Source organism: Brassica napus, chromosome A4 (genome assembly GCF_020379485.1).
Source record: "Brassica napus cultivar Da-Ae chromosome A4, Da-Ae, whole genome shotgun sequence".
NCBI classification, from domain to species: Eukaryota; Viridiplantae; Streptophyta; class Magnoliopsida; order Brassicales; family Brassicaceae; genus Brassica; species Brassica napus.
In genome coordinates this window covers 10,456,330-10,482,974 of record NC_063437.1, presented here as the reverse complement: position 1 = coordinate 10,482,974, position 26,645 = coordinate 10,456,330, and the positions used below count along the sequence as shown (strand labels likewise).

The following is a 26,645-nucleotide window of genomic DNA, read 5'->3' as shown; positions in this document are numbered from 1 at the left end:
ACTTCTGAAGGTGTCTAGGTATGCGGTTTTGTGGGTCCCACATTTAATTTTTTTTCTTCTAGGGTTAGTGTTCATTTACATTTGTGTATTGTTTAGATAGTTTTTCGTTATACTCCAATTAAATTCTCCTTAAAACTCTTATTGTTCTCATCCATTACCAAAACTGAGTTTATCTCTCCTTCGCTACTTAGGTAATAACTGTGATGGCTACATGGCTTATATATGTTTGTTAAGTGTTAGCGTGGGTCTGTGCCTCTGTGGATGTATGTTAATTAATAAAAGCAATTGAATTAGATAACTTTCACGCCAAACAACTAAAATGGTTCTGTTTTTTTTACAGGTTAAAAATTTGGGTTTAGCCCAATTTTGACGTTTAAGAATGTGCAAGTGCTCAACCTGAAGCATATGCAAGACGGATAAGTTATTGCAGTAAGCTCACCAAAATTGATGGAAAATTTACTGGATAAATAAGGTGTTGTCATAGGTAGTAATAGTTTGCATATTAACATGATAAACTCAAGCATCTTGCTTAACTGTTGTTTGTCTTGCCTTGTGTGCTGCTAGCAGGAGCGGATATGACTGTTCCCTACAGGTCTGAATGTCAGGATAACGTTGACAAGGGGTTTGAGACCAACACACCTATCTCTTGAATCACATCCAGTTTCGAGGAGGGTGCTCACTTGCTCAGTCTGGTGCTACAACTCAGTCCATTCTTTCTCTTTAATCTCCTGAGTCAGGTTCCCTTTAGAGACAAATATCTTGTCAACTCATGGCCCGCAAAAAAAAATTCTGAGCTGCAAAGGTCTATCTCTTAATTCCCCCATTTTCCTAAATTAATTAACACCTCTCCAAAAGGTTCCCACGTTACTGTCTCTTTGCAAACATATTAGGGGAAGTGAGTCTTATCAAGACAACTTGCAATGACCATGCCCATACAAATCACTTCATTATGGCGAAGATCCAAAATTTTAAGGTACCTAACACGTGTATCAGCCACTTAGGGCATCTGCATCGGGCGTGCCTTGGGCCGTCCCTTCCTCTTTATTGGGTCGAAAATAAATCAAAATAAAATTAAAATGGGTGGGACGGGCCGTAATTAAGGGACAATCGGGCTCGTCCCGAAGGAGACGTGGCAACACGGTATTGGACGATGGAAACGACGAAGGGACGGTCGTTTCGGCTCATTCCCATTCCTGAAATTGAAATCGCAAAATCCAAAAAGGAGAGCTCCATGGCGATGAACTGAAGCATCGAATCAAAGATCGATCCTTTCCAAACGAAAGCGAGGACCTGATCTCCTCACTCCACCTGCGTCTTCTCTCTTCCACTGGAGTCTCCGTTGGTGTGTCTTTGCCAATCGAAAGGTCGCAGCTTCCAATCGAGAGGTCGCAGCTTTGAAATCTCAATCCACTTCCGTTCGATTCCGCTCCTGTACGCAAGCTTCTTTCCTCTCCAAATCCTCGGTGAATCGTCCCAATCTCGTCAAGGTACGGTCTTCAACTCGTAGATGAAATGGTTAGAATCTAGGGTTTGGAATAGAAAAAAGCTTATTGATTTACATGGTTCGATTGTATGATTTGTATCTTTGTAGGCAGAGAGATTGTTTTCTTTAGATTATATGCGTGATTCGTAGCTAAAAAACAGCATCCGTTAAAAACTTTTGTGGTTAGATCCTGTAAGAAAATAGGTTGAGTGATTTCTATATTTACAGTTTGATATTAACAAAATAGTGTGTGTCTCTTTGGTAGTGTGTGTCTCTTTAGATCCTGCTCGTTTTGTTTTGTGCTGTAGTTTAGTTTTCTTTCTGCTATCGTCTGAAACTTGGTTCGTAATTCTTTTTGCCTTGCCATAGTTATGTTTCTGCTATCATCTATCTGCCTTGCCTGAGTTTGTAATTCTTTGAGTCTTAGTTTTGTGAAACTTAAAGACACTTGCGTGTATTTGAAAGACACAAGTTGTTCGCAATAGACTAGGATTATTATTGATGATGTTGTTAGGAATTACTGCTTAGTTACAACTAGTCTAGTTTGTTTGAAACCAAATCTCATTATATTAATGATGTAGTTAGGAATGTTAGATAGCTTTTCTCTTCTGTAATAAGTTTGGATTAGACAGTTCTTGTTCGGAGTTAGCCATTTATTTGCGTTTGTACTTTGTAGTCTTCAGTTCCTCCTATAAAATCAATTTTCTCTTCTCACTTCTTTCATCTCACTCGCTTTTCTCATATATATCTCTTCTCTTTTCTCTAATATATCTGTTTTCTTTTCTCTAATATATCTCTTCTCTTTTCTCTAATATATCTCTTGTCTTTCTCCAATATATCTCCTCTCTTTTCTTACTGCTATGGATCCAAATAATATTCATAGTCAGAGCTCTAGTTTATTAGGACTGCTTCAGAGTCAACAAGGGAGCGTTTACCATGGTGGTATTAACTTTGGTGATTCTCAACCTATCCCGTCATTCAGTTCACAACCATCTCAAGTACCACCAGTGCCCCGTGGTGTTAGACGCAAATGGGACCCGGCTGATGACGAGGTGTTGATCAGTGCGTGGCTCAACACCTCTAAAGATGCAATTGTAGCAAATGAGCAGAAGTCGGGGACCTTCTAGGATAGGGTTGCTCATCTCTATTCCTCAAGTCCTCATGGATTAGAAGATGGTGAGAGAGAACCCGGGCAATGCAAGAAAAGGTGGCATAGAATAAACGATGACGTTAACAAGTTTTGTGCCGCATACTCCGCAGCAGAGAGACAGCATAGAAGTGGTGAGAGTGACACTGATCTTCTAAAGAAGGCGCATGAGATCTTCTTTGCTGATCAAGCTAAGAAGTTTACTCTTGAACATGCGTGGTGTACGTTGAGATTTGAACAGAAGTGGCTTTCCCTTAACGCACCTAAAGCTGGCAACGGTGGGAAGAGGAAGAATGTTGAGACAACGACACAACCTTCCACCACCGACGGTGTCGTTGATGCTGAGCGGAGGCCAGAAGGAATCAAAGCTGCTAAGGCTAGAAGAAATGGTGGTAAAGGAAAGTCAGTGTCAGACTATGCGAGTGTTTGGGAAATGAAGAAGGAGGACTGGGAAATGAAGAAGGAGGACTTGGAGAGGAAGGAGAGACTGTCGAAGTTAGCTATACTTGACACTCTCCTGGCCAGGACTCAACCATTGAGTGAGGCTGAAGAAGATGTGAAGAATAGGCTCTTAGCGGAGTGTTTCTGAACAATTAGAGCTTCTAAACATTAGTGGCTTAAACTTTTAACCTTTTTATTCTCTGTGTAATGTTTAATGTATGGATCCTTTGCTTTCTGCTCAATGTTTTATGTTTTGTTATGTTGTTCGGTGTTAAGTTCCCCTAAGTGCATTTTATTATTAATATTAATGTAGTTTGCTCACCTCAAAACGCTTGCTACTTTTATTATTTAGCGGTTTACGTACGTTGCTCATTCTTCTCTGTGTAATGTTTAATCTATTCTCTATGTATGATTAATATTAATGTACTAAAAACGCTTGTTACTTTTTTGCAGGTTTACTAGAAAATGGGGCGCTACAGCTATAGCCAACCATCACAGTCGGGGGATATGTTTGGAAACAATGCAGACAGTGAATACTCCGAGACGGAGGATCTAATCCGACGTGATCAAGCTGAGCTAAGCTTAGAACGTCGTTCATCCGTCATATACCCTCCACAACCGGAGGTGGAGTTCGGGTTCCCGCAGGTTTGCTACTGTGGTTCTCCGCCACAGCTTGTAGCGTCTAGAAGTATTAATGGTGAAGGTAAGACAACACACATTTCACAATGTAGCTAGTCATCAGTTATGTCCGAAATGATAATTGATGATCCGTGTGTGATACAGGTCGCTTAGTATACACTTGCGCGAATAAAGACGACGGAGAGTGCCATGTATGGAAATGGTGGGACGTGGCGGTGATGGAGGAGATGAGAGCCAGAGATAGACATGTCCTCCAGCTGGAGGAAAAGGTAGATAACCTGTCCCTTTTGAGTGACTATGATAAGTTATCTTCCGTGTGTGATAATGCTAAGGAGAAATCTGTTTGTAGTGATGGGTTTGAGTATGTCGTGTGTGCTATGGTCGTTGTACTAATTTTAATAGGGTTGGGGATTATGTATGTGTAATGGTTTAGGCAGGGATGGTCGTAGCGTCGGTTTAGGCAATGCGTTTTCGTTGTTTTTTTTTAAGCCCTCGGATGTAATCATTTTCAGACATTGAAAACTTGTGTATCAAGTTTGGACCGTCAAACATGATCATTGTACTTGTACTCGGATTTATGTTTTATATCTACATGTATGTTTTCTATTTTTCCATATTTCTGCAATGTATGTTTTTTATGTACCTAAAAATCACATGTATGTTTACTATCCACCTAAAAATCACATGTATCTTTTCTATCTACCTAAAAATCACATGTATCTGTTCTATCTACCTAAAAATCACATGTATCTTTACTCTCTACCTAAAAACCATACCTAAAAATCACATGTGAGGATCCTAACTACCAAGGTCTATAAATAACAGACTTATTTTGATTAGAAAAAATGCAAAGCATTCTCTTCTCTTTAATTTACATAGCATTTACTCTCTTGCGAAAATTTATCAATGGCTTCCTCCTCTCATTTTCATTACCACCAAGACGATCACCAACCTGATAATGAAGATATATTCGAAGACTTATTTGAAGACATTGATGATTTACTAGAAGAAAATGAGCGTGTACCACGTAATTTTATCGACAGACATCGGGAGGAAGGTCAAGATATGTTATGGAATGATTATTTTAGCGATACTCCAACCTACCCGCACAATGTCTTCCGGCGACGGTTTCGAATGAACCGGACATTATTCATGCGTATTGTGCAGCGTCTCTCCACAGAAGTACGGTATTTTCAAGAAAGAGTTGATGCAACCGGGCGGTCTAGTCTTACTGCACTCCAAAAATGTACCGCAGCAATTCGTCAATTGGCTTATGGTGTTGGAGCTGATGCAGTGGACGAATATGTCCGAATGGGTGAAACAACTGCTCGAGGATGTTTGCACAATTTTGCCGCCGGAATAATCCGCTTGTTTGGCAATGAATACCTAAGACGTCCCACACCGGAAGATCTGCAAAGACTACTATACTTTGGGGAGCAACGTGGGTTCCCAGGGATGATTGGAAGCATCGACTGTATGCATTGGGAGTGGAAGAATTGCCCCACTGCTTGGAAAGGAATGTATTCACGAGGAACCGGAAAACCAACGATTGTCTTAGAGGCGGTGGCATCATATGACCTCTGGATATGGCACTCCTTTTTTGGAGCTCCAGGTACTATGAACGATCTTAATATTCTCGATCGATCACCCGTTTTTGATGACGTAATTAACGGAATAGCACCACAAGTTAACTTCTATGTTAACAATCATCCGTACAATTTGGCTTATTATCTCACGGATGGTATTTATCCAAAATGGGCTACATTTATTCAATCTATCCGACTACCACAAACTCAGAAGCATTCTGTATTTGCTCAAACCCAAGAAGGTGTGCGAAAAGATGTCGAGCGTGCATTCGGAGTCCTACAAGCTCGGTTTGCCATTGTTAGAAATCCATCTAACATATGGGATAAACGAAAAATAGGTAATATTATGAGAGCTTGTGTCATACTTCATAATATGATTGTCGAGGATGAACGATCGTCAAGAACTCAGTACAACATTGCTGAATTTCGAGAAAGAGAAGAGGCGGATACCTTTACCGTCAATAATCCGTCACCTCTCGGCACTCCACTTGAACGTCGGATGAACCTTCGGAATCGAGAAACCCATCAACGTTTAAAAAATGATTTGATTGAAAATATATGGAATAAATTTGGACATCTTCCAAATAACATATAGTTTCTAAGTTTCTATTTGTATTGGAATAAATGTTTGTTTGTTTTTTTAAATTATGATTTTGTATTTTTTTTTTTTTGTAATTTTCTTAACATTTCAATTTTAATGTTAAACTTCTATCTTCTAAGTTTTAATTAAAACTTCTTTACATATATTATCACTTATTCAAATAAAAAAATTAATTAAATAATAAACTAAGGGACAATCAAAGTCCCACTAATAATCCACTTAGTCCCTTAGTTTAGGTCCCTTAAAATAAAAGTTTAATTAAAAATGCTAAGGGACTTGAAACACAATCCCACCATTGTGGATGCCCTTAGGTTCTTAAAAAGCTTTACGTGTAGGTTAATATATTCCTAAGGACCTAATCTGAGTCCACACAATGCAGGTCTGCAACAGCCTGCCTCAGTGTCTTTGAAGACCAAGTGAGGCCTACTTCACCAAAAAAAAATAGAAAGGGCGGGAGTGGACGGTTATTGAATGGTTTTTTAACGTTAAAAAAGGTTGGTAGATTAATTTAAAAAAAAAAAGGTTGGTAGATTGGTTTCACAACTCGCTTTCTTTAATACTACTAGATCATTTTCCGCGCTACGCGCGGTTAAGTGCCTTAAAATTTTTACAAATGTATGTTGTATAAATATCAGATGTTGTAGAATTATTTTGATTTTTAAACTCATTTTGAATTATAATGGTAGCATGTAAGATAGTTATTTTGGAATTATTTTGTTTGTATACAGGTTTGAATAAAAAATCAAAATTGTTATAAATAAATGTATATGAAATTTCTTCTTTCCAATAACACACTTATAAATATCATGCTAAGTTTACATCATCAATTTGAAATCAATTGTGGAATGCCGGTTTTAAGACTGAAACCATTTTGAATATGTTTGGTATTGCAATATTGAATTAAGTAAAAAAAATTAATAATATATAACATAACATGAATTATAATTATGAAAATAGTTTTTGTTATATTGCTATTATTTTAATTTATCATTTTGCTATGTTTCTTTATTTTATTTAGAATGTCTTAACCTTTTTATTTTAGAGGTTGTTCATTAATGTAAATTAATTTTTAATGCAATAGATGTATTTTATTATTTGAAAATTATCTTTTTAGTACAGTATGACATATAAATATTAGTGTGCAGTTAATTTTTCTTCTAAGTTTAATCATAACTTCTTGTTATTCTGTTGATATTTAACATATTATTGTTTGGCTATATGACCATCAAACACATGAATTTTAAGAACTTAACCTGATTTTGCATTTGTGCCTTTACCATCGTTCTTGAAAACCTAGAACTTGTGAATTGTGGTAGAATTTATTGTGTTTTAAACATATGCTATCATCATTTTACAGTAGAACCTCTATAAATTAATACTCGATAAATTAATAATCTCTATAAATTAATAAATTTCGCCAGTCCCAACTTGAGCCAATGTAAAATATGACACTAATCGATAAAATAAAAAGATAATAATATTTTTAAAACTCTAACGTAAATATATAGTCCCATTAAAATCATGAATTGCTAATCTATCTCTATATATATTATATAAGTACAAAATAAACATTATATTGTTGGTTTTATATTCACAATGAAAATACTTCTAGTTTTCTTAATATTTTAATATATTTTGATAATATTTAGTAAGAATATATAAAAAATCACATAACAATTCGATGAAACATAAAATATACACCAAATAAGATAATAAAATAATATGAAAGCTAAATTTATAAAATTTAAATAATTTATATAAGGTAAAAAAATATTTTCTTATTTTATTAATAAAATAGAAAAAAATCTAAAAAGGAAAATTTTGTAAATTAATATTTCTTTAAATTAATAAAAATTTAAAGTCCCAAAATTATTAATTTATAGAGGTTCTACTGTACTTCCTCTTCTAAACGTATCTCTCAGTATGATGATAATGGTGAAAGAAGTGTTACTAACTCACTATAGTATTTTATAGCTAAAAGGACCTTATTTTTAAACATATAAATTTGGTGCAAAAGGTTATTGAGAATGTTAAAACATTTTTTTTGTCTCAATATTAAAATGTGAAAACTCAATTAAATTGTTTAATGATGATGGCTCGAATAGTATAAATTTTTAATCAAATTTTCTTTGTAACTTAACAAAACTATTTTGTTGGTATATAAGGCAAGAGTAAAAAAGATTGTCATAATCCAACAAAATGAGAAAATACAACCTTGCTAAGTCGGTAAATTGAATCAATTGCATATATTTAATACTATTGAGTGCGAATTAAATATAATCCACTTCTGAAATAAAAATGGTATAAGTTTTTTAATAAAAAAAACAGAAATGGTATATACCCTTTTGTTATAACGCAAATTGTTGAAAGTATATTCCAAATTAGACAGAACAGTCTTTTGACGTGGGGAAAAATGATCTATACCATTTTTACGAAAATATTTGTTTAAGAACATCTAGTACATATATACTGCATATATACCGTACTGATTTAAAACAGTAAATGCCAATATCTGACGTTTACACTACACATGTTTTTGAACTGAAACATGCATTTTACGGAGACTAACAAAAAACACATTCGAAAAGTATATCTACGTTTTCACAGGAGAGCAAGGAAATGAGGGAAAGCAGTAGCACAACTTTGTTTTTACTCTTCTGTTTCCTTGTTGCTTCTGCTTTGGTGAAAACTACGGCTTGGGTTCTACAGCCAGTCATACCACCACGCTGGATCTGTCATATCTACTGTGAAAACTACGGCTTGCGACTACAGCCAGTGAAAATACGGCCAGTGAAAACTACGGCTTGCGTCATTGCTTTGTTTGCACTTTCATGATTGCTTTCTCACGGTTTGTAAGCTTCTCATTGTGTTGGAATAAATACATATGAACTTATAGTAATGTATGTAGAAGTAATTTACATTGATCAAGCAATGTTATGAATATTGTGTAGGGTTGTGAGGCTTCCCTCTTCATTAGCCCTAGACCTGGGAGGCCATAAGTGAAAAGCACATGACCAAATGAAAAATCAGATCAAATACCCCAAGGCCGGTTAATTTTTTTTTTAAAACGAACCTGCCTTTCAGTTGGTTCCTTAACGAAGCAGTGGAGGATTGTTTTCGCATTGATATCAAGTTAATAGAGGCATCTCACGACTTATGGAAACGTTCATACGCTTTGCATCCTCATAGCAGAGCATTTGGTCATTGTACCACAACTCTAAATCTAGCTTTCCGCTATTGCAAAACATGTTCGGAAACGGAACCCATGTTTTCACCTAGTTAAATATCAAGAGATATATAATTTGACAATATATGATATGAATCGTATAATATGAAAATCATATATGTCATGACATGTATCTAAACTGAATCTTACATATCACAGATCAGGGTATGCATTTTATAACTTCCCAAATGTCACGCACAACCTAAATCTCGGAGATTAGCATCTATGAGAACATGACCAGCTGTTTCACACCACATTATTTTTTCCAGTGACGTTGTTTGTAAAACAGTTTTGATTTCCTTAAGCTTCACCTAAAACATTTTCTTTGAATGGCTGAAATACATTAAAACCATTTCAGTTTTTATAGAAAATATATTCATGTACAAATTATACTAAACACTTAGCCTCTTGAACCCAACCATCTACATAAATCATCATCATCATCATTTCCAAGTAAGCAATTCCACCGAGAGAGTTGCTCTTTCCTCTTAGCCTTGGTCCAACAATGATGAACCGGTGCTTTAGGAAACTCAACGTCTTCCAATTGATAGCTCGAGACCAACTTGGTTTTAAAAAACTCAAGTTATGGAAAATGTAACTCTTTAGCTATCAAACTCTGTTACACTGTCAAAATACCTATAAGAATTTTGGAAATCAATTAGATAAAAAAGATATTATGGTGATAGTTTAACTTACAACTTCTCTGATTGATTTGGATAAAATGAGTAGGTTCTTCAGGTCTTCATGATCTACAGCACAAATCAGTCAAATAAGCTTAGCAAGAGTTCTTGTGGCAGAAATTGAAAACAAAAATTGTCAGAAGATAAGAAACATTCAGCTTTCTGCTACTTTGTCTCTTCACCGGTACGGTGGTGATTCAGATGCCGGAAACTCTAATCCCATCTAGACAACGGATTATGATCATAATCATAACTCTCATGATCTCATCACAGCAATGAAATCCATATTCTCGCCACGGCTTCCACTTCCTCGGTAACTAAATCAAACCATGTACGCTGATTAATTAACTTCCACTTGAGAAATGTCCTTTATAAAACTGCATATGTATATATATATATTCACAGTACCTCAAAGAAAACGAACTCCGCACTAACAATGAGATGACCTGACCTGACCTGACCTGCTTCATAAGAAAATTCGAGGCTCTTGAATTTGGTTGAGATCGATAAAACATGTTTGTCAATTGTCATGATACAAAATAAACTTGGAATGAACTTCTTCTGACAAAGAGTTCCTTTTGATAGTTCCCATCAGACCTTTGATAACCTGATTCACGAATAGAGACTGGCTCGTGAGAAAGCATGCTTGTGTCTGGAAACAGAAACCATAGATACAAATGTCTATAAAAATATATAAAAGAGAGATCGTAAGGCAAGTAAGAGGGTAATGAATCACAGAATAATTTGTGTTTGGGGTTCTTACTTGGTTCTCTATCGCTTTGATAGGAAATAATAACAAAGCATCAGAGTTTCATTGAAGATCTAAGGCCTTCGACTTTGTAATGCAATTTGTTGTATGGAGGTCGTAGATCGTTGTTCGATGAAAGCTTTGATGTAGGGTTTATATCAGAAGAGAAAGAAAGGGAGATGAAAGAATAAAATATCTTTATTAAGATAGGTATAAACAACAAAATCAAATGAGCGTGACTGATTGGTGGTGATAACTCCACAGAAACGTTGGATTGAAGAAGTAGAAAACGATGATCGTGAAATATGAAGAGTCGGAGACAGCTCAAGAAGCAGGGTGTTAGTAAAGAAGTTTGGGCTTGTTAAAAACGGGCCATGGCTTATTTATATATTGAACTCCCGTGAATTGATTTTCGAGTAACAAAAGATTGATGTGGCAATTTGGAAGCTTTCTACCGGCTGATTTTCCAATCCGACGTGGCATAGCTCAGAGGGCTTTATATTGTGCTTTTAGTATAGTATAGATTTCATATATGTAATTATGACTCAGTTTTGAGAACAATGACTTCTATTTCTATAATGTTAAAAGTGATGATGATTATAGAGTGATTTACATTAATAGACACTTTTTGTCTTTTTATTACATTTGAAGTCACATGTTACTACCGAGGTAGTTTTTGTGACAACAAACCAAACCAGTGTAACTAGAGTGGTCCCACAAACTTCTTAAATTGATCACTTTCCTTCCCTTTTTTTTTCTCGAGACCCGACAAATAATTGTAAACCAAAAACGTATTTAAATAAATCAAAGCTTCTTCTTCTCCACCGAAGCTCGTGCATGCCGCCACAGCCTTTAACCGTCGTGTCGAGTTAGACTTCGTCGTTCAAGCTTCGTCGTCTTCATCGGCTTCTCCAATTCGTGGCTGAGCTTGTGCTATGATCTTCGTCGGCGGTTCCACCTGATTTAACTCGGCGTCTCTCCGTCGCGGCTCTGCTCCGATCACGGTCATGTCTCCACGTCGACAATTGTCTCCACCATAGGTAGCCTCCTTTTTCGATTCAGCTCTCATGTCCAAGTCGTCTCCTCCTCGCCGTGCATGGCTCCTCTCCCGGCGTAGTGACCTCCGGTGTACTGTAGATAGACGCCTTCCGAGTTCGAGATCGCCATTGTTAAATCTTGAGATCAAGTTTTGTTAATTTTCAGTTCTCGTCCTTGTAGTTTCAATTGTTTTCACTTTCACCCCAAAACTTGTATAATTGAATGTAAGTCCTTTTGAATTAACCCCAAACTATTTAATTTTACAGAACAAACCTTTCCATATTGGCACAAACAATCCTTGAACTAATGGTTGTTATCAATCCCACCCTTAACTTTGAAATTTTCAGAGATAACCTGTTAATATAGCCCCAAATTTTAGACTGTGCACTCCAATCCCTATTAAGATGTAAATAGTTTGTAGACTTGTAGTGTACATCTTTGTTGATGTCCATATGTACAACAATTTCATTGTGTACAAGCAATTGATCTTGTCTATCATGGAACATTGTCTTTCATCGAACATGTGTATATATTGTTATCATTTATAAACTCAAGTTTCTTGTAGTAAATTTTAAATGATATTATCTTAAGATGTAAATAGTTTGTACACTTGTAGTGTATATCTTTGTTGATGTCCATATGTACAACAATTTCATTGTGTACAAGCACTTGATCTTGTCTATCATGGAACATGTGTACATATTGTTGTCGTTTATAAACTCAAGTTTCTTGTAGTAAGATTTAAATGATACTATTTCAAGATGTAAAAATTTTGTAGACTTGTAATGTATATCTTTGTTGATGTCCATATGTACAACAATTTTCTTGTGTACAAGCACTTGATCTTGTCTATCATGGAACATGTGTACATATTGTTATGGTTTATAAACTCAAGTTTCTTATGTAAAAGCGAACATTGGATTTAAACATGTATATCTGCATGTTTGACCAGTATGGATAACAAATTTAATATCTACATGTACCTTATTTTTCGTACATCTTTTTGATGATATCCATATGTACATGTTCTATTTAAAAGAAAAAAACACAAGAAAAAACTGGATAAGGAGTGTTGCACGTTAAACAAAAAAGTTAAACATAGTCAGTACTCATTGTATCAACCAATCACCGGTTAACAAAACCGGGCCAAACGAAAATTAGTTTGGACGTACTGAGACATTGTAATTTTGAAGCTATCATTGATCAGATGTGAGACATCACCAAACGTGTATAAAGTGATACTTCTCGACCTATATGTTTAAAACTGTGAGTAGTACTCTTTCACATGTCCAGACAATATGTTTACAAACAACCACTATAAAAATAAAAACGCCGAATAATTTGATACAAATACTACCATTGTACTATAAAGTTATATTATTTTTAGATTGACTTGTTATAAAGTTTTTTAGTTCGAGCCTAATTGATGTTAGAATTATACTCTATAAGCAGCCGTCTTAATTCCTGTTTTATAGCTTTGAGCACTTGTTTTTGATTCATTTGCATTTGAAAATGTATGGAATACACAATCGGAAGTTTGAGGTCAAAATCAATGGATATTCATGTACAATCGAAACATTTAGGGTCTAAAGTAAAATATAACTTTAATTCGGGGGATCAGATTTGCAAAAAAGCCAAAATTGGCCATTGTTATCAGGAGCTTCTAGATCTGGAGAAAGTCGCCGTCGATTCCGACGACGGAGGAGCTGGGGAGGGCGTTGAAGCTTCCCACATGACATGAGACACCGCGGAAGAGTAGACTCGTGGAGAAGGAAGAACGCGGCGGTGGATGGAGCTTGCTATGACTGAAAATTCTGGCGGATACCTCGTTGACTTGGAACAGTCCCGGCGTCCATAGTACGTGACGGTGAATCACCCACCGTAAGCTGTGACCGTGGCTCAAGTGAACCTTAGCATACCAGAGATCAATCGAGATTGAAAAGTTCAAATCAGTTTAAAAATAATAATTGATAAAGAATAAAAGAGAATGGGACCACAAATTATAATATGGTTCTGTTTTGGTTAGAAAACCTAACCAAAAGTGAACAAATAGTTAGAAAAAGTGTGTGGGTAGAAGAAAGTGACTCCTAGTGTTATTAAAAGTGTAAATGTGACTCTAGATGTAAGAGCATCTCCAAGGGGACTCTATTTTTTCCTCTATAATTTACACTAAAATAGAGTAACTCTATTATAGAGTTGAATTTGCTCCAATGGTTCACTCTATAATAGAGTTACTCTATAATAGAGTGAAATATAGAGTAATCTTATTTTTTTACTCCAAATATAGAGTGGAAAAATAAGAATACTCTATATTTCACTCTATTATAGAGTGAACCATTGGAGCAAATCCAACTCTATAATAGAGTTACTCTATTTTAGAGTGAAATATAGAGAAAATTATAGAGTACCATTGGAGATGGTCTAATACTTTCATGATTATATTTACATTTTTACTAAGATAAAACTTTTAACTGCGGTATATTCCATGAAAATTGTATGATGGAATTCCAAGTTCAAAGTGCATTGCTCCTTACTGGTGATTTGACATTAGCTCGATCTCGCACCAAGGGCCCCCCACTTTTGTCGTCGCAGACTGATCTGCTCAATTAATAATTTAATACTCTCGCGTAGTCATCAATATAGTAGTTTGATTGTATAAATGATTAATTTAAGCGTTGTATTATTTACTTCGGTTTGTTTTAATATTTATTAGTATATTTTTTTCCTGTAAGGTGATAAGATATATTTATTAGTATATTTTCTACAGGCTAACAATTTTTAACATTTTTGACTTGACATTTGTTTTTATATTTATTATTACTATGTGTATTACATTTCACGGAAATGTATATTTATCCAAGCACTGATGGTGCGAAAAATAGAAGTACCAGAGAGGCCTACTTAACCAAAAATTAGAACGGGTGGGTGTGGACGGTTATTATTGAGAAAATCCTTCTATTAGCCTTCTTCTCTTTGATACGTCGATAGCTACAAACCTTATGATCATAACTACTCTGTACAAACTGATAGCCATTTTGAACTGATTTTTACTTTGACAAAAAAAACACAGGCTAGCCAAAACTTATTTGATCCCAAATAAAAATAAACTTACTGTTACGAGAAGCCTAAAAAATAAGCCCACTCCACTCTATAAAACACTATATGCTGCTTATTGAACCAGACGACCGGTTGAACCAGAACACGAAATTACATGCCACATTGTAAAACCATGACCATAGTTAACAAAAACTCAAATACAAGCTTGGAGATCCTAAAATCTGCACTAAGAATTTGATAGTGATCGGGAGTTTAATCAGGAGAAGATAAATGATGTAGGCAACAATATCTTTAGAACACAACGATATAATCAGTTTCCGGTAGGCAAAAATGGACTTTTATTGATGAATGAGTTCGAATACAATGAGCAAAACGAGATCGAATGTTACAATCAGATCGTTCAAAGAAAAGATCTAAAGGTTGATGAAAACAAGGTCGAAGTGTGGGTGTAGATCTCTCTAGGGTTTTCAACGGATCCTCCTTCATATTCGTTCCTCCTTCTTTATAGTGGGTCGACATCGTGATCTTCGTAACCGCTCCGCGATCTCCGAGACCTCGGGGTCTCCGTCTCGAGCTTGAATATTTGCTATGGGCTTCAGTTCTCGCGGTCCATGTCTTTGATTGTGGTCCATTAATGTATTGACCAAAATTGAGTCCAACAAAGCTCATTTTAACTAAATCTACACTGTCACATACCCAACGTACAACAGTAAAAACTTCTGATGGGGCGTTAAAATATCAAAAAGCAATAATCACGATTTTAAACAAGCTAGCCATAATCAAGCTGATATCTCCTCATTTATCAGACAAATGAGAAACAACAATAATGAGGCTATTAAAATGGAGGACCAACCTGATTGTATACCAGTGTTACAAAAAAAGTGTTACAACAAAAAGCCTGTTTGGATACTGAATACATGAAGCATCAAACATCAGTTCGTAGAATGTAACCACCAAACTTCACATTTCATAGTACTGCCACACGTGAACTTAAATGCCGCGACACTAGACCTAATGTCCCTACGAATCCTAATAACTAAGTCCACAAACAGAACTCCACGTATATATTAACTCAAATTTATTTAAAATAGGCCCAATCTTATCATAAGGTAAGTAGGAAAGACTTCTTCAGCAGCAAGCAACTGCAAACAAAAGACTGAAACATTAAACTTATAATGCGATCCAAAGGGCCACTTAAAAAGAAACAGACCATAAGCCCCACTAATCATTCAAAACACTGTTACAAACAAAACAAGAACAAACAAATATCAATTTTTTTGTCGAACTATACTAAATCCCGCACGTAGCTATCTCCGATCAGGTTATTAAAACCGAAATGCTTACAATAACAACCAAGACGGATCCTATCCTGCTACCATGGATCATATTGTCACCACCAGAATCCAACCATCCATTCACCTTGAAACGACGCCAGTTTCCAATCCGGGTTTGTTATGCAGTGACAGAAAGCCAAGGACAGACTTTGTCAAACATTGCTCTATACTTGCCTAAACCAGTCTTCAGCCATGATCACCTATATGTGGCACTGTCAAGAGTCACTACAACCAAGGACCTCAAGATTTTAAAAATGAGGATGGGTGTAGGACGATAGCCAACATCGTGTACAGAAAGGCCTACAATGGCCTGCAACAATCAATCGGTATGTTAACAAATAAAACATTAAATCATAAATCAGAAGCCATTGTTTCAGTTCACATATAACCAACCTAAACGAATAACAAAACAAACAAGCAAATTAACATATTCAAACCCTCTCTCTTGCAGGTCTAACTTCCAAAGCCAACGAAACCGCCGAAGATCAATGACTACACCGGAGGAAGACGGAGCTGATGTAAGCAAATCTCTAATCAATCAGGCTGTAAAACAATTATCATTTTTCAATCTCACAAACTAAAAACGCTAAGTACTGACAGGAAGAAAATTGTGTCGACTTTCCCGAAACGGAAAAACATGAGTTTTCTCAAAAGCAGACAAAACTACAGATTCAAGGCCGACTTCTTTTGAAGGAAAATATTTTAAAACCCAGGTTTTACTTAATTACTATATTTGGCCACAAACTATAACAAAATTTATTTATTTGGTCCACCTATTTTAAACTTTTTTTGTCCACCACAAATTATTTTTAACAAACTCCAGTAAAAATTCAAAAAATAAATGATTTTGTAACTATATAATTTTATAAATTTCTATAGTTATTAATTTTTAAAAATATATTTTATTACAATTCTATATTTCTGAAATTAATTTAGGGAAAATATAAAAATATTTTAATTTATTGTTCGGATAAATTGTTAATTTTTAAGGACAAATTTTTTTTATCTTTTTCCTTACACATTTTTTAATTTATATACTAACAACTACCTAACTAAACACTAACCAACTCCATAAACCTCAGCTTTTGAACATGAAAGCGCTAATACTTTAAGATATGAAAATAACAACACATATGAATTTGCCAGTCATTCTTATTTCAACCTAATCAATCAAGCTACATGCTTTCCAGTGTTCATTTCATCATCATTATAGACAACACACAAAAAAAAATTCTAAAAAAAAAAACAAATGACAAAATCCCGTACACGAAACTATGCAACCCATCAACAACGTACAAGCGCGGAGCTATGCCCCTAGTATAATAAACTAGAATTCTTGTCCGCGCTATGCGCGGATTGTACCTTATAAACTTATTTTACATCTTTATTATTATTATTTTTGAAACTCATTTTACATCTTTATATATTTGAATATTTTATACCATTTTACTTTTCAAAAAATTAAAATGTCTAAGGTAATGTGTAACATATGGTGATGGATTTGAGTTTTAGTTGTGATTTTTTGAACTGATAAATTTCACTTTATTTTTTATTTTACATTTATGTAATTTCTCAGCTATTATTTTTTTGATCGGGTGTTAATTATAAATCTATTGACTATTTTAAAATAGGAGAAATAGTATATAATAGTGTTTAATAAATGTTTCATCCAAAAAATTGTATATCCATCAAATATAAAATATTTAAATTTTTGTTTTAATCCAAAATTTTAATGCTCTTATATTTTGAAAATAAACTGTTTTAACTTAATAGTTTGATTTGTTTTTTCTTAAATTTATTCATATCACCAAACTACTGAAAACAAATATATAAGTTTAGTTTAATTATATATTTGAAGTTATCTCTCAGCTAAATTTTCACTATTTATTTTATAACATTTTTGGAATAAATTATTTGTATATGTTTATACATTATTTGATTTTAAAAACTATTTGTTTCATCATTTTTTTCCCAATTTGAATTAATGATTCATTTAACTTTCTTAATTATATAGTATAGATGTAACAAAATTATCTGAAAGTGGAACATATTTTGAAAATGATATGGTAGACATAATTTTTTTTAAGGAAGTTGTGTTGGAGGTGAGCGAATCATCAAGGAGGTGTGGTAGTTAGCTTTGCTCACTGTTGTTTAGAGTCAAGTTTGAGAAACTGGTGTTCATGTTATTACCAGATTTCTTTTTCTTGCCTGCTTTTATTACTTCTTTTTGGTATGAGTAAATAGAATGGCTATTTGTTTATTTGTATTCTAAGATATACTAAACATAATAAAAATGAATGCAAATATTAATCAGTTATATATATATATATACACGTTTCTAAAACATTTCCAAAGCAAAAAAAAAAATCAAAAATCACGTTTTCAGGTTTCGAAACGTTTCGTTTCCACGTATCCGTTTCCGTTTTCATGCAACCTAGATGCTCACATTACTTTTCAAGTATGCTAAATCATTTTAAGATCTTAGTAACTATGACCATGCTAAATCATTTTAAGATCTTAGTAACTCTGACCATCTGGAGCCAGGACTTTGGGATGCAACTTATTGGGAATGCTTGCTCGAGCTGAATTATTTGATTTTCGTTTGATGTAAAACTACCATATACATGGAAATTACACCCTTTAATGTTAACCTTTAGGGCATTCTACTTACATTGAATAAACTATCCTATCATGTGTTGCCCCTTTCCAATGTTGCATGTTCTCAATGGTCTACTTAGTAGAAGCAGTCCCTATGAGATTGGAGTGTCATAAGCTCCGGTAATCCTGCCGGAGCTTCATCTTCTTCAGCTTATCCTGCTCAAGGAAACAGTTCACGAATGTACACACTAGACCATATGCAATAAGACTTTTAGGCAGGTTATAACCGACTTTACTTAAAACTAATACATCAATTAAATTTAAAGCTAAAGCTACAAAATCTACAGGTTAAATTTTTTAAAAAAAATTAAAGCAAAAGATCCAAAGCTACATTCTATACCATTCAACCCCATCATGTAGAGATGAAGAACGAAAGAAGAGAAAAAAACCATAGAAAGAACCTCAAAGAATTCACTTTTCTTTGTCATCGGCATGGCGTACGAAAACGTTGGATACACAGCTTCTAACCTCTGAACTTTCTGGTTCGCATAATTTCTGGAATCCATGAACACTCTCGGCTCTGGCTGAAACCAAAAGCTGGGATTTAGTCAACTCAGTAATAGTTTTTGAACCATGCCATATGGCAGTTGAGGAAGAGTGACTTCTGCGAAAAGACATATGTTATCCTTAAATTGAGTCTCCTAAGTATCACAATATTTCTTCAAGTTATTTTTAAAATGTATCACAAAGTCTTTTGCAATGTACACACTCTCTGGCTCAAATTTATCAAATCCAACCTTCTTCAAAGCCACTATCCTCCAAGTTTCAGTCTCTCGTGCACGGAAGACACTATGGTTCATCCATTTTCAAATCTTTAATATTTCCAAAAAGGAAAAAAAAAACAGAGCTAATAATTTTCCATTAACTGCAAAAATTTAGACGCAAGCACATTCAAATGTATTCATAACATAACATAATGAAAAATAAATGAACTAAAAATGCAGAATCTCAGAGAGAATTTTTGTAACTATAAATGTTGTAACCTTATTATTTTTTTCAAAAGCATCAGATCGAAACTAGACCCGGCTGTAGATAGCTTCGCCAGAAAAGTTGCTTAGCCACGCATGCATGGAAGCCGGTGGCAACCAACTGTGAGGAAAATTCTGGCTGCAGAAGGATACATCGGCATATTTATATGGAGCTAGTAGAATTAGTGGAAGATGGCAGTTACAGATCTAGGTAACTAAGGAAATGATAAGATTTATGATGACTATTGATTTTTCTTTAAACTATAGAGAAGGGATAGAAAAAAAGTATGGGAAAGTGAGATTAAATAAATGTGGGTCATATTTAATCTCTTGGAAATTTGTTGTTTAAAGAAAATGGGCTTTGTTGTAATATGATTATAGAACGGGTTTCGACTAAGGTTGGATTTTATTTAGGCTTGTTAAACTAAAAGTGATGTGTAACTTTGATTGAATAGGAATATTTTTAATGATGTGGCATAGCTTAGAAGTCTCTAAATTAGTTTCTTTTATATAATAGAGATTAGGATTGGATCCGCGCCCTGCGCGGAGTGAGTTTGATATTAATATGTTATCATGTATTTCTCTAACAATAATTTATTCAATTCATTTATTTATTCAAATACAATTCTTAAATCTTAATCATTACTATTATTATATTTACCATTTTGACTTTTAATCGTAAAAGCATTGAAACTAAAGTTTTATATTATCACTTTTATCATATAATGGTATATATATAAATTAATGTTATAAATATATAATATATAAAATAATTTATATATATAATGTGCATTCCCGAGAATTTTACCCTATTAGGTCTAAAGATGGAGGACCCGCGAGTAGTAGGTTCGGATCCAGAACGACCCGGGACCCGATCGGGTATTTTAAGAACCGAAAGTTAGTAGACTTTATTAGTCTTTATATGTGTTTCGGGTCTACTGCAGGTTTTCAGATTGTATTTTCTTATGGTTATTGCTCGTTTTCAAAATTTCAAGTTTGGCGGTCGGGTAAAATTAAAGATTCATGGGTACAAGTAGACCCGAAACATATATTTTAGACCAAAAATATATAGAACTGACCCGAAAAAATCAGGAACCGACCCGAAAATGTGCCATCTACCCGAACATGGACCGAAATACTTGGACCCGACCCGAAACATTAAAGAACCGAAAAAATTTGGGTATTAATGGGTACGAGAAAAATGGACCCGAACCGACCCGGATCCGACAAGACCCGACCCGGAACCGACCCGAATTTTTTAAAGTACCTGTGTGGGTCCAAAACTCTAGGACCTGAAGGACCCGGACCCGGAAAGACCCGACCCGAACCCGACCCGATGACCCCAGGCCTAAACACGCTGCCTAATTTTTAATTTTCCACAATATTTATTACGATTAAATAGAAACCCAGCTGGTAAACTTAATAATATTTCGGGGCTTTTAAAAAGATTTATATTGGGCTTTTGTGACAAAATTATAAGCCCAATTGTTATTGGAAAAAAAGTTGTAATTTTTGTTATATTTTTTATAACTTCACGTTTAAATTCAAAGATAACATAAGGAGAAACACCAAATATGAAAGCAAAAAACCATAATTCAAAGCAACAAAACATAACTAAACGACAGCATTAAAACTTAGTTCGTAACCAGCTCAGCTCATCAATGATTCTTTTCTTCACTAGGCATAGTATGGAATCCTGTAAAAAAATATATAAATAAGTGTGCATACATATAATATCTATTGAACAATCAAATTATATTACCTCATTCTGAAAGACTGGATCTCTCGAACATGATCAGGCTCAAATAAAATTCTAGAAAATATATTAATTATTTTTAGATTTAATGTATATTAAAAACATCCAAATATATAAGACACTTTTAAATAGTCCAAAATATTTGAAAATATATGTAAATAATCAAAATAAATATCTATAATAGCTAAAATATACACAAAACACCAAAAATACTTGAAATATCTATTGATTCTCTATCCAAATATTCAAACCAAACCAATTCTATATCTTAAGTTTAGGTATTTTAAAACCGTTTATTCAAAATTTTATGTAATATATTTTTTTATAGATTTTGAGAATTTAAAATATATAATGAATTTAAAATTTTAAAAATAATTTAAATGGGTTATCCGAACGCGAACTGAACCCGTAAAGATCCGAACCAAACCCGAACCAAAATTTAGAAATACCCGAATGGAACTGAAATCTTTGACTCCAAAAACCCAAAATGCTAATAGATCCGAACCCAAACTCGATTAGGTACCCAAATAGATTTTCAACCTTATTTTAATGTGATTTATACTGATATTTTTAATTTAATAATAACTCGGCATGAAAAACACAAGAAGAAACCAACGAAATAAGTGAGTGGTTGGTTTTTATTGTAGGGAAAAAATGTTTAGAAAAATCATTAGAAATTATAAACGTAAAAAAGGAAAAGATTAAAGAAAGAAATGAAAGGTCGCTCTTCTCCTTCACAACTCATTCATCTCTCTCATCTCCACACAGCAGAAAATCATAAGCAAGCAACCACTCAACCTCTCAACCAAAACATGTTTTGCAAACCGGTAAAGAAAGATTTTCCTTTTTTTCTTTGCTCTTTTTATATTTAGATTTAGGATCAATTCTCTCGATCTTCCACCTTCTTGGATCGTTTCAAGTGTATCCATCTTTGCTTCCTTACTTAGACTTCAGTTTTCTGATTCGATTTTGTTTCTGGCCCAGTCTCCACGTTTCAAGGGCTATTCTCATTGTATTTTTTTTAGTGTAAATTCAAGTAGATTTCTCATCTGGGTATAGACACCTGTGAAAAGGGTTGTGTTCTGATTTGTCTTCAATTATTTCTTCTCTTCCTCATCCTCATATGCGTTTCCATTCCGTTTGGCGTCAATGGCGGTGCACACCGTTCGATTACCGGCGACTCAGCTTCACAACGGAATCTCCGGAAACCTTTCCCCAACCAATCACAATCCAAACTCTGTCATTCGATCTACGAACCACTGCTGTTTCATATCCGTATTGGCAACACTCGAAGAAGGCGATTACTGACAAACACAGCTCTTTGAGAGCTCTTGCAATGAAGAAGATTATTGAAGACTCGCTTCTGTTTTATAGTAGGAACTCGGTTTACAACTTTCTTCAATGTTTAGTGAGTTGTTTTATAAACTTGGGCCACAAACACTTTACTAAAATTGGTTATTTACGAACCTAGGTTACTGTCGAATGTTATATATGTTATAATGTATAAAGAAAAAATATATAATAAGTACCAATGGCAATTGCTGTAAATTGGCTAGTAATTAAAGGTCTTTTAATTAGGATGGTTGAGGAGAGCTGTGGGTTTGCCACATCAGACAAAATGGCATACTTGTAATTAAAACATCAAAGCAAGGTTCCTCTTAAAAATTGCTTCCCTTTTAATAATAAGGGGATGTTGCAATCTTGTAAATGTTTTCTCTCCTGTGGGCCAATCTATCTTCTTATATTTTTGATAATTCTGACGGGTTATTAATGGGCTTAACACTCATGTTATTGGGTAATAAACTTGGCCCATTAAAGCATTTTCCATAGTAGCTTCCATAAACCCTAACAAAACTCTTCTCCTCTCGTCGTCGTCTCAATTTCTTCCACACTTCGTTCTCCACGCCTCACCCTACTCCGAATCGAGAAATGGGAAGCCAACAAGCGGCGGTTTCGTTCCTCTCCAATCTAGCGAAGGCGGCTTTTGGTCTTGGAACGGCGGCGACGGTGCTGAACACGTCGCTATACACCGTTGACGGCGGAGAGAGAGCTGTGATCTTCGATCGATTCAGAGGAGTGATGGACCAGACCGTCGGCGAAGGGACTCATTTCCTGATCCCGATTCTGCAGAAGCCTCACATCTTCGACATCCGCACGAAGCCCCACACGTTCTCTTCGATCTCCGGCACGAAGGATCTTCAGATGGTCAATCTCACCCTTCGTGTTCTCTCTCGCCCTGAGGTATAAATTTCGAACTAGACTTAGCTTGATCGCCACGAAGATTGAGGTTGTGCTGATGTTATCATAGTTCGAATCTCAGGAATTGGATTTAGGGGAAAAAAAAAATTGGATTTAGGGGTTAGGGTTTTGACTATTAAGGAATTGGATTTAGGGGTTAGGGTTTATGGAAATGTAGTTCAGAAAATGATTAGGATAGCACTAAAAAAAGTTTTTGTCACAAATATAGCCTCTAAGAATAAAAATGACCAAAATAGCACTTAATGTTTTATCAAAAGAGATAAATATGCACTTATATCCCAGTGGTAAATTAATTTAGACATTAGTGTTTAGAGTTAAGGGGTGGAGTTTGAGATTTAGGATTTAGGATTTAAGATTTAAGATTTAAGATTTAGGATTTAGGAGTTTAGGAGTTTAGGAGTTTAAGAGTTTAAGAGTTTAGGAGTTTAGGAGTTTAGGAGTTTAGAGTTTAGAGTTTAGAGTTTAGAGTTTAGAGTTTAGAGTTTAGAGTTTAGAGTTTAGAGTTTAGAGTTTAGAGTTTAGAGTTTAGAGTTTAGAGTTTAGAGTTTAGGTTTTAGGGTTTAGAGTTGGGGAGTGGGATAAGATTTCAAATTTTGAAAAATAAAAAAAATTTAAATTTTTCAAAAGATAAAATGCTATTTTGGTCATTTTAGTTTTTGAGGGCTATTTTGTGACATAAACTTAGAAATGTGCTATTTTGGAGATTTGCCCAATGTAGAATCTTTATGCTGCTTTTAATCCCATTATATAGTATTTGAATTGTTTATGCTGATGTTAATCATGCCTCAAGGTTATGCGTCTCCCATACATATTCCAAACATTGGGTCTAGAGTATGACGAGAAGGTTCTTCCTTCTATTGGAAACGAGGTTTTGAAAGCCGTGGTTGCACAGTTCAACGCTGACCAGCTCCTCACTGAGCGTCCTCACGTCTCAGCGCTTGTTCGTGAATCGCTAATCAAACGTGCCAAAGACTTCAACATTGTGCTCGACGATGTTGCAATCACGCACTTGTCTTACGGGTATGAGTTCTCAAAGGCTGTTGAGCAGAAACAGGTGGCCCAGCAGGAGGCTGAGAGGTCTAAGTTTGTGGTGATGAAGGCTGACCAAGAGAGGAGGGCCGCGGTTATAAGAGCTGAAGGTGAGAGTGAAGCTGCACAGTTGATCTCTGACGCTACGGCTAAAGCTGGTATGGGACTTATCGAGCTTAGGAGGATTGAAGCTTCGAGGGAGGTTGCAGCTACGCTTGCTAGATCTCCTAATGTCGCTTACTTGCCCGGTGGCCAGAGCATGCTCTTTTCTCTGAACCGTTGATGAACTAAATGGTATGTGGAAAAAAGCCAAACTAGAATTATGTAGTTATTGTCTTGGAAGAACTTGTTGCTGTGAGATTTGTCTGAATACTTTCGTCTTGTGGTTTTTTTTTCTTTTGCAGGTTATGGGGAACCTCTACGATATTTTAATGATCAAGTTGTGAATCTGGATTTAATGAAATGGTGAAATGCTCTTTGTACTGTGAAGAAAAAGAAGAAACTTTTTACTTGGCCAAAATGCTCTTTGAATTATATAACATTTACCTTGTTTGAGATCTATCTTATTTTCAATAAATAAACACAAGGCAGTCTCAGTTCACAATTACGTAGTTGATGTAAGAGTTAGTTTTGAGGATACGCGGTGGAGTGAAGCGTGTTTTATTATAAGACCTTGTGAAACGAACATCATCTTTCATTGCTGATTAATATGCACTCGTATTAGGCATGGGCATCCGGGGTCCCAATCGGGTTTCGGTTTAGTCCAATCGGGTTTCGGTTTTTCGGGTTTATCAAAATCAGCCTCATTCGGGTTATATGAAAATTCGGTTCGGGACCGGTTCGGGTTCTATCGGGTTCTGGTCGGGTTTAGTAAATCTTCAAAGAACCGGTACAACCCGATGTACTTTCGTGTTCGGGTCCCAATCGGTTCTTCGGTTTAAATGTACTTGATTTATATCTACTTTGTAACCAAAAAGTAACTAAAATCGGTTCTTCGGTTTTAAAATACTTGATTTCTACCTATTTTGTAACCAAAACATAAATAAATTCGGTTCAAAAAAAAGAAAGGAACATCAAATGTAATCATACAAAATCAAGTGAAAGGTAAACATAGTTAATGATCGAAAGAAAACCAAATAAATGAAAGCATGAAACGAAAATCAAGTTCTCATGAAATCAAAAACATTATTCAATGAAAAATAAAACTCAAATCTAAAAACTTCAACCTTCAATTGCCACCTTCAACCATCAATCTTCATATAATAGATAATTATTTTAGATATTCAATATATTTTGAATACATATTAGGAATTGAGATCATGTTTGGTATAAGTTCTTTTTAAAAAATTTGAATGTTTCGGATTCTATCGGGTATCCATTTAGGTTCGGGTTCGGTTCGGATAATACACATAATCCGAAATACCATAAAACAAGATCCATTCGGTTTTTATGTCGGGTTCGGATCGGTTCGGATTCATTTTTATCGGATCGGGTTCGGTTCAGGTTTTCGGATTCGGTTTATTTGCCCAGCCCTAACTCGTATGATTGATAATCGATGTAATATCCATTCAATGAAAAGATGATGACCAGCCGTGTTTATGACAAAAATATGATTGAAAAAAAAAATAGAATGTACAAACAAACATGTTGGTTTTGGTTTCACTAAAGATTGATGCTATCTATGATCATATGTTTTTTTTTTCCGAGTTGAATTAATAGAGGCACCTTCCCATCTTTGGTTGTGTATGCCAAGAATTGTTATGACAAACGTTGAGCTATTTGAGTTGTCTGAAAAAGTAGGGTTATCCCTATATATATCCCTTCATATTGTCCAAGAACAACCACCTCTTCATCTTTTATAGGAACCGCTGACTGGACTGATACATGTTCCTCCTACATCGAGAGTTTGATTTTTTTTTTTCCAATTTGGGCGTTCTTTTAATCTTCACGCTTTAACTTGAGAGAAGGTATTGTGATATGCTTGCAGCCATGCAG

At 35.0% G+C, this 26,645-nt stretch overlaps 3 protein-coding genes and 1 long non-coding RNA gene across 5 annotated transcripts; 3 read left to right on the top strand and 1 right to left on the bottom strand.

Annotated features, from left to right (window-relative positions):
* The first annotated feature begins 2,343 nt into the window (after positions 1-2,343).
* Positions 2,344-3,219, top strand: LOC106426799 (glutathione S-transferase T3-like). Its single transcript, XM_013867529.2, has 2 exons — positions 2,344-2,545; positions 2,654-3,219. The coding sequence occupies exons 1-2, from the start codon at positions 2,344-2,346 to the stop codon at positions 3,217-3,219; spliced, it is 768 nt and encodes a 255-aa protein (XP_013722983.2).
* Positions 3,220-3,490: 271 nt separating this feature from the next.
* LOC106426826 lies at positions 3,491-5,917 on the top strand. Of its 2 annotated transcripts, none has more exons than XM_048777488.1 (2): positions 3,491-3,774; positions 3,855-5,917. In XM_048777488.1, the coding sequence occupies exon 2, from the start codon at positions 4,617-4,619 to the stop codon at positions 5,889-5,891; it is 1,275 nt and encodes a 424-aa protein (XP_048633445.1). In that variant the 5' UTR covers positions 3,491-3,774; positions 3,855-4,616; the 3' UTR covers positions 5,892-5,917. The 2 variants fall into 2 exon arrangements, with proteins under 2 accessions (XP_048633445.1, XP_013723011.2); XM_013867557.3 differs by having other exon boundaries at positions 3,510-3,774.
* Positions 5,918-9,222: 3,305 nt separating this feature from the next.
* LOC125607933 lies at positions 9,223-10,107 on the bottom strand. The gene is made up of 2 exons (XR_007338998.1): positions 9,820-10,107; positions 9,223-9,747 (listed from the first exon to the last, which is right to left on the bottom strand). It is a non-coding gene; the product is annotated as an uncharacterized LOC125607933 (long non-coding RNA).
* A 12,983-nt stretch (positions 10,108-23,090) lies between these two features.
* On the top strand, positions 23,091-25,257 carry LOC106446178 (prohibitin-3, mitochondrial). The gene is made up of 3 exons (XM_013887868.3): positions 23,091-23,603; positions 24,412-24,944; positions 25,055-25,257. The coding sequence occupies exons 1-2, from the start codon at positions 23,292-23,294 to the stop codon at positions 24,931-24,933; spliced, it is 834 nt and encodes a 277-aa protein (XP_013743322.1). The 5' UTR covers positions 23,091-23,291; the 3' UTR covers positions 24,934-24,944; positions 25,055-25,257.
* Positions 25,258-26,645: the final 1,388 nt, after the last annotated feature.